This window comes from Rhipicephalus microplus, chromosome 2 (genome assembly GCF_043290135.1).
Source record: "Rhipicephalus microplus isolate Deutch F79 chromosome 2, USDA_Rmic, whole genome shotgun sequence".
Taxonomy (NCBI): Eukaryota; Metazoa; Arthropoda; class Arachnida; order Ixodida; family Ixodidae; genus Rhipicephalus; species Rhipicephalus microplus.
The window spans coordinates 253455684-253478166 of NC_134701.1; the positions used below are offsets into that span (position 1 = coordinate 253455684).

Genomic DNA, 22483 nt, shown 5'->3' on the forward strand with positions numbered 1-22483 from the left:
GTCAGGTCAGCCAACTTTTTATGTTGCATTCATTAAATTTTAGAGTAATGGTAAAGTAATATATAATAATTGGTAAATGTAAGCAACTACAATATTGAAGAAAGTAATTATAATGTTACATTTCTTTTGTAAACCATACAAGCCTTGTACTGTCCTGTCAGTTGAATCTGATGTATGCTATCACTGTGAACTTGACAAGTACTTGGTATTGCGTATTCTTCTCACACTCGCCCCTGATTACTGAAAGATGGGGTTTCAAGTCGAGATGAGGTGCACAGAGGCATTCTTACCCCCATATTCTAGAACGTCAATTAACTTAGCGCTTCACCTTGACTTGAGAAAGTCAATGGTAGCGCTGTCTCTAGGCAGAGAAAGTCGCTGCATATCAGCTATGATGTGCAGCGATTCTTGAGAAGTGCAGTTTCATTTTCACTTAAGCAGCGAAGCTGTGCTCAACTCTGTCAAGTGAAAGACGAAATCGGGTCTAGGAGCGTTTGTGAATGCGATGGTTAGGCTGCTATATGTAAGCTCTTTTGTTCTTTTTAGTGATGCGGTTTGCATCTCTCTCTCTTTATTATGGTTAGTAGTACTACACACTGGTGAAGAAGTGGGTGGGCAAGGTGTCTATGTCATGAAAGAAATGCCCAGTTGCTTCTTTATTCTGTGTTTATTATATCTCTTCATACAAGTAGCAGTGTAGAACAGCTTATAACATCTAACAAAGCGAGCCTAAAACTTGGCTAGTCGGGCTTTATTTTAATGAGTACCTAACCATTATAACGAAACTGAAAAATTTAACATGCACTATCTGCAAAGCATGTTTAGTATTTGTACACTCAATTCTCACTACTTATGTTGTGGCTGGAGAATCATTGAAGCTTGTGCTTGACTAATTTTAATTAAAGGGACACTAAGTTCAAACAGTAAATCACATTATACTTATACTCTCAAAATTGTAGTGGCATTCATTTTACCACTATAGGTTTAACAATAAAATGGAAAATCAATATTATATGTTTCACTCGTGAATTTGTTGGTTGATGGTGACGTCTCAAATTTCCAAGTTTTTTTTTCCTACTTTGATGACATTGGCTCCTCTGAATTTTCTTTGGCTCGCCTAGAAGACATTCTACTTAATTTTTATCAATTAGCAGCCAGGTAGGCCCTAGTAGGTGCTTGCTGTAAAGTATGTGGTGTTGCGACCTGTATTTTCTTTTCGCGCGCTTTCCCATCTCCCCACAAGCATGGTGTTTTTGGTGTTGTGAAGGATAATCTACTAGCATGAAAAAAAAAATTTCTCTCTTGTGTTCCTTGAATACCCATGTTGCATTCTGAACATTTCTCGCATCTTGGCTCCCTGTCCAGCATGGTTGGCCTGCTGTTGTCAAAGCGCCATGCCGACTTTTTGTAATAACACAGATGACACAGTTTCGTATTAACAAGTGTTTAAACAACATAACTTCTTCAGAGGCATCACAATTCCATTTCTTTGCATGGACTCAACCACAAACTCTTTTCGCCTATACGCTTTACCAAAGATAGGATAAAATGTGGATACTTTTTATGTCGGGTGCACGTTTTGTCATAGCACAGACTTAATAACAAGGTTCAGAGAGCTACGCGCGTTAGTAGGAGGCTCTAATCCTGTGGGCTGCTGGATGCTGCCTGCTCTGCGTTGTCGTCCTGAGGAGATGAGTCTGGGGAGGCCAGCTTGGGCAGGCTGCGAACAGCTGCAGTTTTGCGAATGGGGCCCTTCCGAGGGTCGATGATTCGTTGGTCTGGCTGAATGTTGCTGTGAGAAGCAAATCTGCTAGCATTAACGCCATGACAACTTCTTATCGCAAAAGGCAGTGATGGTTAAAACCAAACTGCTTACAAAACAAGCTCAGCTTTCTGTGTTATCACATTCCAAAATTTTCTGAATGTGGCTGGTCCGTACTGTGCAAGTAGGGCGGGTCCATGACATGCAATATATTCATGCATGTACTTAACTCCACATTTATGCTGTCTAATATGTACAATGCAATCGTATTTGTTCCACTGCAGGACTAACTAGACTAGTTGGTGCATCATTAAAATGAGAAAAACCAGCGCTAGACACTGGACATTAATAAAACGAGAGACTGTACACTGACTTTCTGTTATATCACCGTCCCTAGTTTAGCTCTGTTTTTTACCTCATAAATTTGATGGGATGAAGCAACGACGTACAAGGACATTGGAACATTGCAAGGACAGCATAAAGCAACAAGCAAGATCAACTACATACCAAAAAAACACACAAAGTAGTGCTGTTGCATTTGCAGCTAATGCATCTCACTCAAATAGACATAGTCCTGAAAAGCATTGCAATCACCAAGCCAAGCACTACTTTCACCTGTGGTAATAAATGTAGAAATATTTGGTAAACCTATTCATCCTACTGGCATGTTCAATCTGGACTATATTCATCTGAAACAATAACTGTCATCCGAATGCTGTTTCACGTATATTTCTGCTGAATGCTTTTGTTTGGAATTTTGGGACGATTGAGTGCTGACTGTGATTGCAGCAGCCAAGAACCTGTCAAACACATTCTTTGGCTTTGATGTTACATCACGCAGAGGCAGTAGCCCATGACCACTTCAGTACACCTCCACAACCAGCTGCTTTGAGAGCAGAAAGTTTTGGAATATCGGCACATGCTGACCTCAGACCAAGAAGCTTCAATCACAATTGAAGTTCATTAGTTAAAGTGATGCTAAAGTCAGAGGATGAATCAGTTTAGATTGATACAGTGTATTTTGTAAACTGTGATGTCAATATTTTCATAATTATAGGTTTATTAATGAAAGAGAAAATAAAAGTCAATGGTTCTTTTTTAAATTTTACGTAAAAATCTCCACCTGTGACGTCAAGGTTTTCGAAGTTTACTCATAGTTTGGCAACATTGGTGCAAGAGAAGTTTCTGAAACTTGGTAAATTAAGTCTACGGCCTCCTAAGAAAACGGTAGACTTGATTTTTACTGCTTGAAAACTGCGTAGGCCTTAGTAGACGCCGTCAGAATCTAGGACTTCACAGCGAACTTTCAAGGTGGTGTCGCTATCCAAACTTCCTTTGTGTGTGTTTTTTTGCTTCCCAAACATCTGCTGGTGCCAAGCTTGGCAATTTAGAAATTGGGAAAGAGTAATTTGATAATATAAGAGAGATCGTTTTGCTCTTTAGCGTCCCTTTGTTTAGCTGTTTTAACACAGCCACATTTCTGTTTCTGTGTGCCTCTATGCTCTTGCTTTTAGTCTTGAACATGCGATTCGCTTCTCTGCCTGCTTCCATCATTGAGGCATCAAACGAGAGGTTTCCTTGCAGTTAACCTCTCTGCCTTGTATGTCTGATTTCTTTATCTTCCTGGAAATAGTGGGGGTTCCACAGTGAAACTTATGGCAGCATGGTTCAAGATGGATCCTCTTTAAACTTTCTCAGCATTTTTGCTGTTGGAGATACTTACAGATACTTGAGGTGTCTTGGACATTTACCCAAGAGGGGATTGGAATCAGTCATGTCGACAATTTTTATGCGGTTTCGGAGCGACTCCAAATTTAGCATAGCATCGGTGATTTCGGTCATGTAGGCCTTCCTGGTGTCGTTAAACTTGTGAAATGCCTGCGGGAAGACAACTGCTTGTAGTAAAAGGACTGAAACACAAAAAACTTGCGAAAGGTGAGTGAAGTAAGGTGAGAGTAGTGTGATCACTCAACCTTTGATTCTTGATCCAACTTCCACTCAGTGTCGCGTATCTCGTTGTACACAGCATTTCTGTCTTTCTCTAGCTGTTTTAGGTATCGAACCAGCTGATTCTGGAAAATTAGAAGAAAAAAAAACATATTCTACGATTTTTCTTGTACTGAACTTGTTCACTACGGTTGGTTACAGCAGGCTCTAACTTGCACTGCCATCGACTCGTGAATTTCTTTGTGAAATGCTCATTATCATCCTTGTTCGCCGCAGTATTGCCTGCTGTGTCCTTTGGTTTACACAAATAGTTGTTACTACCTCCCCCTCGCCGCGGTGGTCTAGTGGCTAAGGTACTCGGCTGCTGACCCGCAGGTTGCGGGATCGAATCCCGGCTGCATTTCCGATGGAGGTGAAAATGCTGTAGGTCAATGTGCTCAGATTTGGGTGAACGCTAAAGAACCCCAGGTGGTCAGAATTTCCGGAGCCCTCCACTTCAGCGTCTCTCATAATCATATGGTGGTTTTGGGACGTCAAGCATCACATATTACATCACAGACTACCTCCAAAGGGTGCATGAAAGTATAGCACAAGTTTCGAAGCATTCATTCTGCACATGGCTGAATGTCCCCTAAGGTTGTGTAGGCTAAGTTTGATTGCATCATCAGGATTTCAGAGTAGCTGGCCTGTTGTTGATGTTGTGATAAGGGTGACAGGGACGATACAGGCCGTAAAGACTGGACAGATGGTCCCAATAAGCGTAACTTTAGAACTATTAAAGTGCTATCACAATCATTGAAGCCTTGCTTTAATGAAGTTGCATCTGACATATATATATATTATACACACACACAGATATATCTGTGTGTGTATATATATACAATATTTAATTTTAATAATGTGTTCATTAGATGCTTATAATAGTGTGAAACAATCAAAATTTACTTTGGCACATTCACTAATTTCTTGGCTGTTACGAATAGTGATATTGGTAGAACAATTTTGTATCAAATTCCAGTAGTACATGTTGCATTTTATAAAGGAAAATGGGCATATTTGTCATGATTCGACCAACCTGAACATTGTTTTTTAGAAATTGAAACAAAGACTGTGCAAATGCCCCCCCCCCCCCCCCATCCTTTTATTTTTTGGTTCGAAAGGAAGTGAAAATAACTTCAAATGGTAGCAATATTTGACTTTCAGTAGAATAAAAGTAATAACCTGTAAAATATGTTTAAATCTTCGTAATAGTTAAGCCACTATAAAAGGTCTTAAATGTAAAAACAATATGAATCGTTGTGGGTAACATGTTCATTTAACTTTGAAGTGGAACTTCGCGGCAGAGCAGATTTCCCTTGGCTAGCTGCTTTCACGGATTAACAATCTTTTACTGCAGTGACACCATTTTTACAGGGAGTTACATGTAAATTAATATATATTTATTTGTTCATTTCAAATACTTCAAAATTTTGAGTAATTGAAATTTTAATCAATGCGAATTCGAATACTTTGTTCGAATATCCGCACGTGCTTTCTAATTTTTCCCATTGAGACCTGATGTACTCATTAAAAAAGGTGTCTGACACCAAGCAGCCAGTGCATGTTATTTTTTTTTGCAAAGTTCATAAAAAAAGAAAGCTGAATTTTCACAAAACCCTTGCCAGCTCCTAGTGCGCTGTACTAAGTACTGCAGGTACAGTGTCAAGCTTCTCTTACAGGCTACAATAAAAGCTGCATAGAACTTTACCTTTTTCGCAGAAGCCATACCCTAAGGAATCTTTGTAATTGGCTAAACATCTCAATTGGTGCAAAAGTTTTACTTGCCTCGGTCAGGCTGTCCAAGTCGAGATCTGCGAGATACTCAGTCAGGCCTGTACGTTAAAAAGAAGACAAACTTGTATTCACTTTTGGTACTCAAGGCACAGCATGGAATGGCATGTTAAGTTGGTAGAATATTTTATTTAACATGTACTGGCTGCTTGACATGTTATTAGAGAACTAGAAGCATTGGTGTCCTATAGTACTTCCCAAGTTGCGGAAAGAGGCTGGAAGGAAACGTCAACATTATTTATGATAATAACTGAACAGATTCAATAACAATAAATTACTTAAGATGTACAGGTCCAGCAATGTATTTGCAAAACACTGCATCAATACAACTTGCACTCAGCTGTGCTTTCTGCAGCTAGACATATATTTCAGTTGCCTTATTTTTTCTTGAATTACACCAATAAAGGTATAGAAGCTAAAGGTATAGCAAGACCTGATAAAATGCCTCTGTATCAGTTTTGCAAAAATAGTACACAAGAAATACATTTCATAGCATAATTTTGAGTAAAATAGCGCATTGGTTTGGAAATACGAGTAGTTAAAACAGCTATTATATCACTGGCTGTTTTCTACGTTGCTGCCACTGCACAGTGTTGGAGCTGCTGTGACCACAGGCAGCAAGGTGCAGCTCGCATCTGGTGTGACTGTATCAGCCTCAGAAGGATGAAAGAATTTTTATAAACATCCCACGCATTTTGCCTGTGCCCCTGATAGTCTGCCGATATGCACATTCAAGATAGGTTGGTTGGCACAACTTTATTCAGGTCTTGCGGGACGGGCCCTAGTGCGTATCAAATATTACACCGAGAAATTTTTGCGTGGCAGATCTATTAGTACACTCCCATTCAGATGTAATACTCAACTCGGTATATAGGTATTTATCATTTTATGCAATGCATAAAATATGATGTACATTAGTCTTTCTTGTGTTTACTGGCATATAATTGTTCCTTAACCAGAATGAAAGAGGTGACAAATAATAGTAAACATTTGACTCAAGTGTTTTGAGCTCTTCAGATTAAAGGAACATGTTTGTGCCATCCACAAGCTCAATTATTTCAGGGCATTCATGGATATTTATTTACCAAATCATTTGTATAAAGCAAGTGAGGAGGTCATACACTTTTTAATATTCAGTTTATTGATATTCATTGAAAGTACTAAGAACCTCAAATGTTTGTTTGAATTGTTCCAAGCCGAATGCATTGGGGTGCGGAACAATTAAGATAACTTATAATCGAAGGCCAAGCTTGTGCATACGTGCATGCAAAACAATTTTACTGGAAAGTACAGTGCAAGTACATGGGAGCTTAGATACACTGCAGGATGCAAAAAAAAAGTATATATGCTTTCAATTAGGCACTTCTGCTAAAACAAGGTTTCTGCACAATGCACCTTGTTTTTTTCTTTCATTCTTTCTTTTAGCACTGCATGAAAGACCTAAACGTTTTGCCTTTCCTGGGTCACACTTCTCTATTTATTTTTAATTAAAATAATTTACCCAACAAATATGATACAAAGAATAAAAAACGAATGACCTTTGGTAAACAAAGAAAGCATGGAATATTATATGTTCATTAATATATTCAGCTGCCAATTTACACTTCTTTCCAAACTTTCTTTAATTTTGCTCGATTGTGTAATCATAATTGTGTGGCTGTAGCTTTTATCATTTCTTGTTTTTTTTTTACCTTCCTTGTTGTTCACACGAGCAGCCTCTGCCCTGCTTCTCAGCCAGTCGCGTTGGTGTTCCAACTGCTCGTTCACTTCAACTTGAGTGTAATAGCGCACTTTCCATTCATCTTCTGTAAGGAAAAAAAAAATTATGTAGCTGCGCAAGCAGAGGCGACTGTCGAGTGCAACAAGCGACAAAACGAACACGTAGAAATGTGATACATACCGTCACTCACGTCAGCGCTCTGCGATTGCACTTCTAGAGCCTCTACAGTCTTGCAGAGATCGTTGATGCTCTGCTCGAGCATGTGCCTGGAAAATAAAGTACATATGTAAAACAGCCGCTTGTTATTCGTTAAAACTTGACCGCGCACTTCATCTTCTCTTCATTTTCGATTTCGGACTTGAGACGCTTGATCTCGGCGTCGATTTCGGGCGAAAGTCTCATTTCTAAAGTGCGCGACGCTTCCGCCGAGCAAGAAAGTGAACTGTTTGTTGACAACGACAACCGTTGCTAGGGTGATTGTTGCTAGGTACGGTCGTTAGGGAATCAACTGCGGGCTAGTTATATAAAAATGAAATATTTAATTTAAACAAAACAAAATTTTAGCTGCAAAATAGTAAATACAATAACTTCATTATAATAAAATTGTTAAACAAAATTTAACAGTACAAATTGGAAAAACTATCTTACTTTGCTGCTGAGCTTTCTTTTCAGATTGTCCCTTCACGGCGGTACGTAGCCACGTTTCGTTCATCGTGGCGTTTTACGTTTATTGCGAGAAGTATACGTTACCTTTTCGTGAACTTTCTGTAATATCTCGAACCATACTGCTTTAAAACCGTTTCACACTGCGGAGTATCGCGTGTGCGCCTGTCAAGTCTCTGATCGGGCGCACGTGTCGTGGCGGCTGCCCTCTGGAGCTAGGCCTTGTTACATACGGCCCTGCTTTACCCCGCACAGGTTGAACCATGGTGAACACCAAGGGTTACCGGAGAGGAACGAGGTACCTCTTTGCGAGGGACTTTAGGAAGCATGGTGTGGAGCACCTGTCCACATACCTGCGGGTCTACAAGAGGGGAGACTACGTAGACATCAAGGTGAGATGCCGGCGAGGAAAATGCATGCACTCACGACGGAATCGCTGGTGACTCAGTCAGCATTCATTCCTCATATTGAATCGGAAATTTACCGAGAGTAAGAATGTTGGATATTTGGCAGGGCTTGAAGCTTACCTCTATTAGAGCACGTCTGCGTCTTCTCCGGCATGTAGTGTGCCTGTTGTCACTGACCGTGGACTGTATCTGTTAAAGCATCAAAGTATGATTCTGTTGGCTGAAATTTGATTTTCTGTGTGCTTTAGAAAGGAATCTTTAAAAAAATGTTTTGAGGTAGTGTGTCAAATGGTCTGCCACTGATATATATATATATATATATATATATATATATATATATATATATATATATATATATATATATATATATTTATAGGGTATATATACAAAAACTTTTCAACATAAGTGATGTAGATATTTTCGGAACATAAAAGGTAGATCTCATGGAAAATAGGGCTTCAGAACACTTTAGTAATTAAATGTTGAGGCCTAGTTACTGGCGTTTTTTTTTTTCATTTTTTGTCTGCTTAATTAAGGTGCATGTTACAGAAATTTGGTGCTTACAGAATAAAATTTCCGGGGTCTTCCCCAACAGCTTCCCTGATAATCACATAGTTTTGGTGTGTGAAACCCCTACAGTTATTATTGGTGTGTTCCTTTAAGATAATTTGTTGTCTATTTTTGTGCTTAGGTGTCTATGCTGTGAAAGGCATTTATTTCAACATATGCAAAGGTATTCATTGGCTACGAACCTCACTATGCAGGGAAATGGAGCCTTCCAAAAAGGCATGCCACACAAGTTTTACCACGGAAAGACTGGCCGAGTCTTCAACGTAACTCCTCGTGCCCTTGGTGTCATTGTCAACAAGCGTGTCAGGTATCGCACTGTTATTTGCATTTGTAATGAGTGGCAAACTGCCTGGCTGCATGAATCAAGGAACAGTTAAGGTAATGCAAACAATATTTCATGCAGGCATCGCATCATCCCCAAGCGCATCAACGTGCGTGTTGAGCATGTGAAGCACTCCAAGTGCCGTCAGGATTTCCTGGAAAGGGCAAAGAAGAACCGCGAGCTCCGAGCTGAGGCCAAGAAGGCTGGAATCCGGGTCTCCTGCAAACGACAGGTATGATCATGACTTTCTATGAATGTTGCATGGTTTTGTAAAATCTTGCTGCACGTAGCTTCCAAATGAAACAATGTTTGACGTGCCCTCCAGTGGTCAGACAGCTGCATATTTTTGATACGTTTCCGTTTTCTTGTGCCAAGCTGCTACAAAAGCGTAAAAATTGTGCCGAACTGCTTTAAGACTGCCTCAAAAGTAAGGATTTTGTTACTAACCTCAGCTTCGGTGGGGGGGAAAGGCTGAGTTACAGTGCACTAGAATAAGCCGAGTTGACTACATGATTTTTCGAGCCGTGCCCGGAACGCCAAGAAAATAAGACACGCCAAAGCGTGTTTTTTACTTGGAACCTTTCTGGTGACACCATGAACTCCTTTGGACTGTTGTAAATATGCGTGACTCCGCAAAAATGTGCTGCCATCCATCGAGTGCACTGCTGCTTCTGGCTAGGCTGTGTGTTCTGGCGCCACTGTCATCTAGCGAAAACCACAAATTTAGCCACCCTAAAGGAGTAGCATGCGGTGTGGGGTTGACTTTCGGGTTCTTCGTTGTGTGTAGCACGTTCCTCCAGTGCTGTGGTTATCGGGACAGCGCTGTTGCTTGCAGTCACCTACGCACATGTGTTTTGCTGGAGCGAGTACCTTGTTGCATAAACGTGGAGTCATCCCCCTGCATGCGAAGAGTCTCCTACATGCTCTGGAGCATGGGTTCTCAAACTTGGTTCTGTGAGCGACAGAAAGCATGCAACATGCTCTTGGTTTACCCCCATTAATAACTAATTATTTAGACAGGCGAGTTTTCATTGCATTTTGCATTTAAAGAAGCCATTGCACGCCTGATCCGCACGTGGGTGTCTGCAGGTAGCGAGAGACCCACTTGGTAGCAGCATGAAAGACAAACTTGCACTATTTGCGAACTCGTGGTGACAGAATGCGCATGCAAACTAGTTTAAATGATACCCCGCACCTCCACCAAATGTGTTACGAGAAGGAGACGGACTCGAAGGGGTAGTCATAGATGTATTTTCAGCCGGTTAAGCGAGCAGCGCCAGCCACACAGATTAGCTCGCGCCAGTCCATATACTTTGTCTTCTTCAACTCCCTGCACTGGCACGTAGCAGTATTAATGGGCACCTCGGTGCTTTATTCACGACTCATGATGCGTCGGCAATCGCACGACACAGTTTTCATAAATTGTGATTTGCCACTGCTTCGTTTGTGGAAACTCACTACAAGCACTCTAAGAGGTGTCGCAGCATACACCGGCTTTGGGCAACACGAGCTTTCAGGCTTAGCTTCACATTCAACCGGTGTTTCGGCCGGCGGACGTTCTGCAGTGTGACTAGCATACCTCCTCTTTTTCCTTTTATTTTTCTTCTTTTTCAACAATCCGGCACCTGTACGTTCGGTGGTTCGTTTGTGTGGACATATTGCTTACCTGCGCTGCACAGTGTGAGCGTTATTTGCAAGGCGCAGGGGGCAATCGCCAGTCCATGCATTATCGGGAGTGCTACATGAACGGTGATAGAACAGGCCAGTGTGGACAGTAATAATAACGTGGTTGCGTGCATCGAGCGGTGTTGTCACCTAGTACGATATTCGCTTATTGTTCCATACGCACGCGCTTTACGAAATAGTCAAATGCAGCGAGGTTTTTTGGCTCCCGCAGCGCACTCTTGAAAGCGGTCCCGCACGAGTTGGCTGCGAACAGTGATGCAGCACGGTTTTATTGTCTGTACACTTGATGTTATGCCAACCATACAGCTGAGAAGATAGAGAAGCAGACGTAGAAAAAGTCAAAGCAGCAGTATGCTAGATCACATCACTGTTCTTGGCCCACTGTTATGTAACCACGATTCTTGTGGAATTGCAATTTTTTAAATTCTGTCTGAGTGTGATGCGTTTCCTTTTCAAATGTTCCATAAAACCTAGTTTTCAAAACTTTTTTTTAAATAATGTTTCACACGTTTGTTACAAATGGTAATGCAGTTCATACCTGGCAATAATCTGTTCAAAAGCTTCTTCAAAGTCTGTTTCAGTGTAATGTGTATAATAAGCCAATTAAAATATGCACTTGTGCTCCCACATTGCAAAAAATTTGTTTTTCAAGCTCCTAGGACGACATAACAAATGCCGATAGCTGCTACAAAGCAAGGTCCAATTGGAATTTTACTGCTACAAAAACTGCTCCCAATTCAGTCTCGGCCAACTTGCCCTTGAATATCTTTTGTGAGGTGGTTTGTCGTTGTTGCTTCTTAACCTAGACTTCATTCTAGAAACTTCAAGCTTGCCTTAAGAGAATAAACTCAAAACAATGACTGACAAAAGTGCCTTCACCACTTCGGAGCAATGACTGATTCCATCAGGTCCATGGTCTGTAGTACTTCCTATTCCAATGCAAATTTCGTTTTGCTCGTCAGTCGTCCTTTTCAGACATTGTGGCTGCTGAACTGGCTATCTGATGTTACCCTGGGGGGCGGGGGACGGCGCTATTACAATTTTCTTTACAGCACCTATTTTGGCACTTGCAATTGTTTTTGTTCTTGGCTTGTCACTTAAATGTGCCCTATATAGAAGTGCAGTTATTGAAGAATGATAAATCGTTTGTTCTTAAACTGTTGTAAACAATTTCATCATTTGGTTAGAAGAGGTCAAAGTTGAATTGGAAAGGTTAAAGTTGAATTTTTAAAATTGTGCCATCAAAACCCACCAGCTTTTAGTGTCACTTTACAGGTGTCTATATTATCCCCCATTGTTGGATCACATTTTTCTTGTAGCAGTTTGTAAAACTTGCCATGTTTTGTCTTCCAATGTCTTAGAACATGATTAGGGTCATATTTACTGTCAAATAGCTTCTTGGCCTGAGTAGACACTTTTGAAATCCAAAATTTCATGGTGAACTGGTGCGGGAATTTACCAATGTAGTGTCGCCACATCTTTTTTTTTTTTCACGTCTTCTAGTTCAGAGCTGTTCCTAGCAGTAAAATTAACATTTGCATTACTGTGAAATAGTTATTGTGTGCTAATTAGTGTGTTGCATGAACATTGTCCATATGGGTACACTTATACATCACTTTCACTACTGCTAAGTTTTGTAAAGTCATTGTCAGGATTGAGTCATTAAACTACGTGTGCACATGTGGTTTACTTGCAGCCTCAAGGTCCCAGGCCGGCACACTTCGTGAAGCTCAATGGCAAGCAGGAAGTGGAGTTGCTCCAGCCCATTCCATATGAATTCATTGCCTAGACTTCCAAATAAAACCAGGTCAACTGGGTATTGTGCTGATTTGTTTGTGAAACTTAACGACTGCCTCAAATGTGGAAACTGCCTTACTCAATGATGGCCTAATGGTGGCCACGCATGATCATGCATGTTGAAATCTTGAGTGCGAGCTCTCGATGTAACATATATCCTGTGGTGTACTATTTAAAAGCAGAATAACGGCAATCTTGTTCATAGAGAAAATGACTCCTAAGTAAAAAAAATGGTAGTTGTTTGAACACTTTGGATGACAGTACAATAATGGTATAGTAGATTGAATTACCAAATCAAGTTCAGTATATGCGAATGAAGGGGTGACTTGCACTAAAGTCAGTTTAAGTTAGTGCAGCTATTCGGTAGACTTTGGAATTACATCTTTATACTGTAACAAAATGTCAAACCAGAAAAGGAGCCAAAAACATTTTATAACCAACTTTTCTTGGCCTTCGAACTCAAGCAGTTTTCACCTGGAGAGAGTTGCAAAATCCATTAACTTCGGTATTACACCGAGAAGAGAAACATGGCAAAAATGTTACAACCAATATAAGAAATGGAGTAAAACTGCATGGTGTCCTGCTTATTTGACAAATGGGTGCTAGTTTGAGAGAATTCTGGGGTGAATGCGACAGCTGCTAAGCCCTAACGGTAACAGGTATACAAGTCATGTGCCTTTTTCCTTATGTTTCTAGCTGAGTTAGTTTAGTAGGAATGCTTACGAGGAGAAGTGGCAGCTCTTAATTAACGGGGGCACAAGATGACACGCAACACAGGCGCCATTTATGTGTCTCCATTCATTCAGCGCTATTGTTTTCGTCATCAGTATGTACCAACAAGTCCAAATTTCAACATTGTTGAGGAATGCTTAGTTTTTTTTTTTTTGCATTTTTTAACTTTTAACTTAGAGTGCTGAAACAAGCCCCCAATTGTAGTGTTGCCCCGCCGCGGTGGTCTAGTGGCTAAGGTACTCGGCTGCTGACCCGCAGGTCGCGGGTTCAAATCCCGGCTGCGGCGGCTGCATTTCCGATGGAGGCAGAAAAGTAGGCCCGTGTGCTCAGATTTGGGTGCTCGTTAAAGAACCCCAGGTGGTCGAAATTTCCGGAGCCCTCTACTACGGCGTCTCTCATAATCATATAGTGGTTTTGGGACGTTAAACCCCACATATCAATCAATCAATCCAATTGTAGTGTCTTTATTAAGTATGTTTGTAGCGACATCTAGGTAGAGCTACACTATAGAAAAAGCGCGCAGGAGACGAGCCCGACCTACGAAAGGGCTGTGCCAGCTGCTCGAGGACTCCGTGATTGCAGTGAAAGTTCGCAAGTTTGATTTGATGCAAAACTGATGCGACTCCCGCATCGCATTTGGAGTTTGTGCTGCTTGAACCGCCGCAAGGACGACAAGCGACTCGCGCCGATGTCGACCGCTTACGAGAAGCGCCAAGACGAAACAGAAAGCTCGTGGGAACTTGTTTGCTAACGGAAAGAAAATGCAGACGCCCTCGTTGTTTAGCTTTCTGTTTGCTTCACTCCTGGCTTTTTTCGACAAACCAGCAGAGTGCCTTGACAATGGACAGGCGTTAACTCCGCCGATGGGATGGATGTCGTGGGAGAGATTTCGGTGTAACGTCGACTGCTACAAGGACCCGGACAACTGTTTAAGGTAAGGATAACATTTGGCCCCTCGGAAGCACAAGATGCCGCGTTTCCGTTTTTTTTTTTTTGTTTTTTTTTAAACTGACGCTCTATGGTTTCAGTGAGAAGTTATTCATGAGGATGGCAGATCACCTTGCCGACGATGGATATCGAGATGCGGGCTACGTTTACCTGGTCATCGACGATTGTTGGTCCGAACGACAACGAACCAACGACGGCTACCTGATGGCCGATCTGGAAAGATTCCCGCGCGGTTTGAACTTTCTCTCAGACTACGTGAGTGGTGGAGTTCTTCAGAGCTCTAGACTAGACGGTAAAGTTTTAAATGGCCTAATTTCGCTTACAGATTCACAGTAAAGGCCTGAAGTTCGGTATGTACACAAACTACGGGCATTCCACGTGCATGGGTTTTCCCGGCACCGAGGATCACGACATGGAGAAAGACGCCGAGAGGTTTGCCGCGTGGAAAATTGACTACCTGAAGGTGGACGGTTGTCACACCACAGCGAAGCAGCAGAGTAAAGGTAATCCGGCCGCTGTCTTTCGAGTGCGCGCGTTAATTGCGTCAGTGGTAGCAGCAGTGGCGTTCCCAACGCTTCCGTCACAGGTTACACAAGATTTTCCGAGTACCTCAACAAGACGAACCGCCCGATCGTGTATTCCTGCAGCTGGCCGTATTATGATTTGTTCCTCAACAAAGTTGAGGTATGCAGTTTGTCTTGTTGTTTGGTTGAGTTGCTTTAGTGTACAATTTGGATGAATGCAAAGCACTGTGTCGTATTTTTTTTTTTCTAACAGTGCCTGACGCCTGCGAAATTTGATAAGTTACTGAACAACCAAGTTCCTTACTGAACTTGAGACGGAATAAATTGTTTTTGATTAAAATGAAATGGTTCAGTGATTCGACATTTTTGGTCCACCTTATATAGATTCTGAATCTCAGTGAAGAAAATTTAGGATTGAAGGCTGATCAAATCTGTTAGTGTTTGTCATGCAGTTTGTGCATGCTCACGAAACACAGAATGGCAGAAAAAATGTCTGTGCACTTCTTCTTTCTCTTGTACCACGTTTCATGCTTCGTGAACTCTGCATAAATCACAAGGCGGCCAGACTTTTAGGGGTATACTGCCTAAAATGGTATTTTAAATGATCTACTGGTGTTATGCGTAATTTACCTTAACATAATGTCCTTTCAACAGCCAAATTTTCCTCAGCTGGAGAAAGACTGCAATCTATGGAGGAACTATCATGACATACGTGACAACTGGTTCATGATTGAGTCAGTTATAAATTTTTTTGGAGACAACCAGGAAGTCTTTGCAAAGTATGCTGGTCCAGGCCATTGGAATGATGCAGATATGGTAATGAACTTGTCATTGCCTTTATTTCTTTTTTCTTGTAACCAACAAAGGATGAAAGATGCTTTGATCAAACATTACCGAAAGTATGTCTATAGCACTACGTTAGTCCTGCACTATGTTAGTCAAGGTTTCAAGATTCATGTGTCCACATGTTTTGTAAACTTTTTGTTGGTAGATCAGCAGGCAGTAGTGCCTTTTTTTGTTTCCTCTTTGGAATTGCAACGTAGCGGCTAGGCCTCACTGTCCCTGCACGGGAGTGTCCCGTGATCCTACCCTTATAAAAAGGAGATAGATTCCCTCAGGATATCAATAGTTTTTTTTTCTATCTTGTGCTGAATCATCACTTAAAATACACGCACCCTGACATGCCAGTCTTGTGAAGATAACTATTCAAGAAAAAGCATGACTGAATATATTACTACTAAACTTCCGAAGACATGTAGATTTTTCTAAGATATTATTTTCTTATACACTAGCAACCTAAATGAAAGTCTCTGGCTGGAAAAAGAAAAAGAATGGTGCTTACTGTAACAACTCGAGTAATGTTTTTCAGCAGAGTAACTTGTTGGGCGAGTTGTTTTATTCTTACTGTAGCTTTGGCACGAAATAAACATGACAGACGGACAAGCGCTTGTCTGTCTCTCGTGTTTATTTCGCGCCGAAAGCTAATGTAAGTTGTGTAATGTCTCGGGTGAAAAAAAGGAAAAGAAAAAAGAGAGATAGGCATGTTGTGAAAGGGCATGCTCTGGAACATTGCTTTACATATTTTGCTATGTAATCTAATTCATCTGAAGTAACATTCAAGTTTGTTTTTGTACCTGCTAAATACTGTTGCAGGTATTCTTTGTAAGCTTAGCTTAGCTTGGCAACTTCATAAGACTTTGAAAGTAAGCACTTAATATGTATTCTTTTCCAGCTTATGATAGGAAACTTCAGGCTGACACAGGAGCAAGCTGAAGTACAGATGGCATTGTGGGCTATCCTTGCCAGTCCGCTGCTGATGTCAAATGATCTAAGGAAGATCCCAGAGGCAGCTAAGAAGCTATTGCAGCATAAGGAAATAATTGCTATAAACCAGGACCCACTTGGAATTCAAGGCAAACGAGTCTTTATGGTCAGTTGCCTCACCTGTTTTTATATTTTTATATTTCGTTGGAAACCTTGTTTACCAGTAGAAGCTGGAAAAACACAGGTGCTTAGTCAGTATAAGCTAAAATAATGTATTCCAGGTAGTGTAGTCCGTACAACGTAAAGATTGAAAACATTATTAAATTAATTGATGCTAACTTGGTGGGTAAACTTCAATTTAACCACCAGGTACGTATGTACCAAGTTTAACACACTTATTGTAGGTTAATCACTGCTCAGTATATTTAGCTTGCTGTCACCGATTAGAAATTACTATCATCATCCTGACTATGCCCACTGCAGTGCAAAGGCCTTTCTCCATTTCGTTTCTCCATTAACCCACTCCTGTGCTGCGGCCTTGTTATCTCCATAATGTTATCTGCCCACCTAACTTTCTGCATAAATAGAACCACTGTCGATGTTTGAATCTCTCAGTACATGAAACATCCTTTCCTGATCTCTTCAGGTTCCATTTAACAAGAGCCTGCTATACATTGAAATACTTCAAAAACCTTCAGCAGCTATCCTTGCATAGAAAAGATAGTAGCTCACTGTCAATCTACCAGCCAAACGTATTGCCGCGAGGCGTATTGCGGATAGTGTTGCGCATGCCGATACCGCCGGCACGCGGCCTTATCGTGGTCCAGGATGCACCGCGACTCATCTGCGAAGATCATGGCCCGCACGTCGGCCATTCGTTGATAACGGAGATAGCGCCAGACGCGACGGCGACTGTATCTCGGATGGTGAACGCGCCTTGCGTTCCAGTGGGACATTTCTGTTACCCGACAGCCGTCGAACGCGCCTTGCGTTCCAGTGGGACATTTCTGTTACCCGACGGCCGTCGAACGCGCCTTGCGTTCCAGTGGGACATTTCTGTTACCCGATGGCCGTCGAACGCGCTGTTCGCCTCCCGCTAAGCCGGTGTGTCTGTTTTCCTTTAGTGGGCGCAAGTCCATCAAATAAACGGATCTCCTTCTATTTCTACTAACCTCCCGGTCTCCTGTCTTCGGGCTACCCTCAATCTTACGTGACAGTATTCATATTTTGTCTCGACATCCCTTTTGGTTCATGTACATATATTACTTTGTATTCCAAAGGTCATTAATCTCTTGCAGGACAAGGATGTCAGCGTCTGGTTGAGGCCCATAACACCTGTGGTAGATGGGATGCACTCGTACGCCATTGCCATCGTCAACCACAACACATCATACTCTGCCCAAGTGTGGCTGCCACTGGATCAGCTGGGCTTGAACTACACAAAGGGCTACCAGTTCCGGAACGTCATCGCTATGCAGGATCTGGGCACTTACTTTCCTCACAATCGGCACGAAGCGGGTGTTCAATCTACTGGTGTTGTCCTGCTCAAGGCTGTGCCTAACAGAGGTTGAGAATATCGCGGTGTACGAGCTTTTATTACAACAGTACTGAAAGTTGGGCGAGTTGGTACTCATTCATGACTTCTTTGCGCAAACACGTACACGGACACAAGGAAAAGAGGCAAACAACACGGGCGCAACAACACGGGCTTGCGCCCGTGTTGTTTGCCTCTTTTCCTTGTGTCCGTGTACGTGTTTGCGCAAAGAAGTCATGAGCTTTTATTGTTGTTGCATTTCTCACAAGTGCCGAAGGTGGCCGTTTCTTCAAAAGTTATGTGTGTTGTAGGAAAGTCCAACAGCTCTGTGCTCACTTGCAACATAAGAATCATCTGCATTTTTTTTTTCTTTTATCTGCCCACACCTGGTAGACTTGAAGTTGGCCGGGGGTGGTAGCATGGCCTTCATGCCAGAAATACTGTTGTGTTGTTGTTATTCTTACATGCACATAACGTTTCATAATCTTGTAAATAGTGTTGAATGTATCAAAGTTTGGTCTACATTGGCTTACAGAGGAGCTAGGCTATTTTCTTTGTACACAGACTTCCTTCACTTCATCCATTGTACAACTGTAAGCCCATGTCAGAGACTTCTACAAAGCTCAGTGCCTTAATAATTATGTAGTTTGTGTCGTTTATGGAGTTGTGGACCAGTTCTTTCAATGCATTTTTTGTGCTGGTGCTGTATTGGCACGGTCAACAGTTCCAATGCCTCTGAAACATCAATATTTAGTCTGTTATTTGCCACTGTGCCTCATCGAAGCAGATTCAGTGCTTGCATCTAGCTGATAGCTATAGTGCAGACTTCTGTGGCATCTATTTTTGATGCTGTCTTGACTTGCACCGTTTTAAGTGGATGATGAAGTGCTTGTAAGTCGGCAACCAAAAGCTGGTATCTCTTATGTTCCAAAGGTTTCAGATATCACCAGAATTTATACAACCTGGCTTTTGCAAAAGCACACAGTGCTTTAAAAGATGTCATTTCTAAAAAGTGCTGAATTTTCCTGCAATAGGGAAGTAAGAGTGAGGATGACATCAGAAAGGGGACAGCAGCATGACAGCACGAGATTCGCACATGCCAGCTGTGATAGAGGGTGCCATCTTATTTTGCACCATAGGCGACTGGTACTGTCAAAGCACATTCACAGCATGCTTGGATGCACAATGTATTTAGTCTTCCATTTACAGCCAAATTTTGCGAATTAAAACGACATGGAGACAATTTCTGTGTTATCTGGAGCTGTATTCTGAGAATCGGTTTGAGGGCTGGTTTTACTTCCACGAGATTTCACAACTCGATCCGAAGGAACCAATATAGCCCTAAAGGTTTCGGGGCCTATCTTTCATTATAGCACAACGCTTAAGACCCAAATGAGGCATCCACATCGCACACAATTTTTTTCTATGCATTTTGAGTGTGGTGTCACCCAATGTCAGAACGTCTATTCACTTTCTGCAATGACTTTCTACAATAAAAGTCACAATGCAATATTTGACAGTACTAGATTAATGTTACAGACATGCCCATGATTTGTATAAATTCAAGTCTGACTGCAGGAAGTTATGCAGTTTGGTTGATATTTGCATACTCAGCATTATAAGTTGACATACATTATGATAATATTGGAAGGTCTAGGGTAAAGACCAGTCCACATAGTGTTGTGATATTCGCTGCTAGAATGATAGAAAATGCAAATGATGCACTTTGGCTGCCATGTTCTACGCTTTCATTGTATAAATATCATGTCTAAGTTAGGACACTTCATCTGACAATGTCTGCACTGTTTACTGCTTCTCAACACTTCTGCCTATGAAGTGGCACAGTGCATTTACCGTTACAGTCATTGGGGCAACATTTCCCAGTATGTCAAAGTTTGCACACTTTATGTGACAAGGTCTGCACTGTTTGCTGCTTCTTAATGCTTCTGTCTGTGAAGTGGCACATTGTACTTACCATAACAGTCATCGGGGCACCGTTTCCTGTGCATATTTGTGCTATAGTCACGGACAACCTTTCTTGGCAATGCAGCGAAGGCTACAAAGCCAAATCACGCGTATCCGACAGCTAATGTGCCTAGTCCTACAATTGCGTCCTACATTTTGAACGCGAGATATGAAAAATACTGCCTTCAATTTTTGCACGAAGCTTTTTGACACAGGACGCAGCTCCCACCAGTAAGATATTCGTCTTTGCTTTAATTTATTTGTTGCCGATTAGTGTTTTTGAATGCGTGGGAAAGTCGAGCCTTTGTCGCGTACCTCGAAAGCCAATTGGAGTCTGCATCGATGTGAAACGCTGGTTGCCCGCAGCCATAACTTCCCACAGAGGCGCGCAACGCGTGACATACCATACTACTTCGCATAGTAGCACATGTGCAGTAGCTCCGACCCTGTAGCTTCCCCTTCATTGCAGAGAAGTGTTGTCCGCGAGTATAGTCGACTGCTAGTTCCCATTACTGTGACAAAAATCGAGACAATTTTTTTCTATGTACATGCGCAGCTCATGCAGTTATTTGTGCCTTGTGCTAGATTAACCAGTGCAAGAGAACTGGCTATTGTGATATTTTAGGATGCATTCAAAGGGCCCACCAGAATCTGTGAATTCTTGGAGTCTATATTTACGCCCTCTCAAGGCAACCTTCCTCTTTTTTTTTGTATGCATGCATTTTTTGCTCCTTTCATCATGTTTGTATTTCTTGTACCAAATTGCACATTGTCACGAAAGTATTTTAAGCACCTGTACATATAATGTTGCATGAAAGATTTACTTGTTAAAATGTTGACTTAATGGTGTATTCATGAGCAACAATTGTGTGTTTATTTGAAGATGTCGATCAGAAAGTTCAATCTCTAGCCTTTACTATCTATGCTGTTCTCTTGAAACCAGCAGTAGTGCCAGTCTTGTGAAAGCGGTCTAGGCGAATGTTGCAAAAAAATCGTTAATCAAACAAGGTTTCCCTGTAGCCTGAAGCCAACTGAAGCTGTGTTCTCCCATTGAAATATCAGCTCTTGGCCAAGGTCTTGGGCCCTTTGTCTTGCTATTACTAGAAGCATTTGTTGGACTAATCATCTCAAAGCGCTTTAAATAGTTGCTATTTAAGGAGCGTTAAGGTTAGAAACTCTGCCACTAGGAAGTGTTCCACTGTCGCATAGCAGAGAATGTAGAAGTGGGAAAGAACACAGAAAAATGCAGCAGCATTGATGTGCAGCCTATTGATTGCCTTTCCGATAAATTACCTGTGTAAATTACTGTACCCTACCAAAGTACTTCAGGCTTCTTCGCATGTCAACTTTGAACTAGCACCGGAGAGTGCTGGTTCATGACATACCCATCCAACAAGCGCAATGCTACGTGTTAAGAGCCAGAAAAGTGACCTTACCTCTGTGCAATTATTAATTTAATTAAAGTTTTTGCAACTTCCACTATGTGCTACCTTGTGGACTTGCTTCTGCTGAAAGGCAGAGAAGGAAGTGGCACCCTTTCATGCAATTTAAAACCATGTGGTGTGGATTTAAAGTTATGAAATTTTCAGTTGCATGTAAACACCTCTCAGGAGTCTGAGAAACTTCTGTAATTGCCCTAAAACGACATTTGCGCTGCTTACAATGTGGATCACAGCTTCCTCGGGACTGATAAGCTGCCCATGTTCGTTATGCAAGGGCTACTGCACACTTTGGGAACAGCAGATGTCATAGTGGGCTAGTAGACAATTGTTATTACCAAGACGACAGCAAACTTGCCAATGAATTGAACAAAATGCATGTCGGAGGATAGTGGAATTTCAGTGCAAGTCGTCACAAAGTTCATTCATGGCAACAGTACTACGTATGAAAAGCTAGTGCACTTGCATATACTGGCATGGAGCTTACTTGCAGCAGGTACAGAAAGTGGGGCATTGCTATGAAGACGGCTTGCAGTAAATTTACATGATCTCATGGCTGTGGTACTGCACAGCTAAATTTTGACCGACATCTGTTCTTTAAGGTATTCAATCCCACTGTGGAGAGTGACAAAAGCCGCGCACTGTCTACAGCATTAGCCAAAGGGAACGGCCGGCAAAGAAAAAAAGAAGGCATGTTGTCATCGACTAAATTCGCAATTTATGGCTATGCACGTAATTGTTTTCATTCAAGCAACAATGACACTTTGTTGCCGACATGCGGTTGCAGCCGTCGCGATGCGATAAAGCAAGCTTGTCGCTGTCGCTAGGAAATCAATCACGTGCATGCGGTTAGAGCATTACTGAAAAATAAAA

The 22483-nt window shown here is 41.7% G+C and overlaps 3 protein-coding genes across 6 annotated transcripts; 2 read left to right on the forward strand and 1 right to left on the reverse strand.

Annotated features, from left to right (window-relative positions):
- Positions 1-648: 648 nt before the first annotated feature.
- Positions 649-8636, reverse strand: LOC119170109 (coiled-coil domain-containing protein 169). Of its 3 annotated transcripts, none has more exons than XM_075879775.1 (7): positions 8450-8636; positions 7440-7525; positions 7231-7344; positions 5534-5580; positions 3736-3834; positions 3486-3640; positions 649-1807 (listed from the first exon to the last, which is right to left on the reverse strand). In XM_075879775.1, exons 2-7 carry the CDS (start codon positions 7519-7521, stop codon positions 1639-1641), a joined length of 666 nt encoding a protein of 221 aa, XP_075735890.1. In that variant the 5' UTR covers positions 7522-7525; positions 8450-8636; the 3' UTR covers positions 649-1638. The 3 variants fall into 3 exon arrangements, with proteins under 3 accessions (XP_075735890.1, XP_037277055.1, XP_037277054.1); XM_037421158.2 differs by lacking the exon at positions 8450-8636 and adding an exon at positions 7588-7721 and having other exon boundaries at positions 649-1792; XM_037421157.2 differs by lacking the exon at positions 8450-8636 and adding an exon at positions 7588-7721.
- RpL21 (ribosomal protein L21) lies at positions 7924-12724 on the forward strand. Its single transcript, XM_037421156.2, has 5 exons — positions 7924-7948; positions 8178-8314; positions 9094-9206; positions 9303-9453; positions 12604-12724. The coding sequence occupies exons 2-5, from the start codon at positions 8186-8188 to the stop codon at positions 12694-12696; spliced, it is 486 nt and encodes a 161-aa protein (XP_037277053.1). The 5' UTR covers positions 7924-7948; positions 8178-8185; the 3' UTR covers positions 12697-12724.
- Positions 12725-13946: 1222 nt separating this feature from the next.
- Positions 13947-21650, forward strand: LOC119170107 (alpha-N-acetylgalactosaminidase). Of its 2 annotated transcripts, XM_037421153.2 has the most exons (7): positions 13950-14370; positions 14465-14639; positions 14710-14887; positions 14971-15068; positions 15563-15724; positions 16641-16838; positions 17971-21650. In XM_037421153.2, the coding sequence occupies exons 1-7, from the start codon at positions 14198-14200 to the stop codon at positions 18241-18243; spliced, it is 1257 nt and encodes a 418-aa protein (XP_037277050.2). In that variant the 5' UTR covers positions 13950-14197; the 3' UTR covers positions 18244-21650. The 2 variants fall into 2 exon arrangements, with proteins under 2 accessions (XP_037277051.2, XP_037277050.2); XM_037421154.2 differs by lacking the exon at positions 15563-15724 and having other exon boundaries at positions 13947-14370.
- Positions 21651-22483: the final 833 nt, after the last annotated feature.

Bases quoted from the DNA above. Each gene is read 5' to 3' on its own strand.
- LOC119170109 (XM_037421157.2), bottom strand. From the start codon at position 7,661: ATGAGACTTTCGCCCGAAATCGACGCCGAGATCAAGCGTCTCAAGTCC. The intron at 5,581-7,230 runs GTAAAAAAAAAA...TTTAACGTACAG, and splicing joins TCGTGTGAACAACAAGGAAG to GCCTGACTGAGTATCTCGCA. The intron at 1,808-3,485 runs GTAAGTATCTCC...TAATGCTAGCAG, and splicing joins CCAAGACACCTCAAGTATCT to ATTTGCTTCTCACAGCAACA.
- RpL21 (XM_037421156.2), top strand. From the start codon at position 8,186: ATGGTGAACACCAAGGGTTACCGGAGAGGAACGAGGTACCTCTTTGCG. The intron at 8,315-9,093 runs GTGAGATGCCGG...CTCACTATGCAG, and splicing joins GAGACTACGTAGACATCAAG to GGAAATGGAGCCTTCCAAAA. The intron at 9,207-9,302 runs GTATCGCACTGT...TATTTCATGCAG, and splicing joins ATTGTCAACAAGCGTGTCAG to GCATCGCATCATCCCCAAGC.
- LOC119170107 (XM_037421153.2), top strand. From the start codon at position 14,198: ATGCAGACGCCCTCGTTGTTTAGCTTTCTGTTTGCTTCACTCCTGGCT. The intron at 14,371-14,464 runs GTAAGGATAACA...CTATGGTTTCAG, and splicing joins GACCCGGACAACTGTTTAAG to TGAGAAGTTATTCATGAGGA. The intron at 14,640-14,709 runs GTGAGTGGTGGA...TTTCGCTTACAG, and splicing joins TGAACTTTCTCTCAGACTAC to ATTCACAGTAAAGGCCTGAA.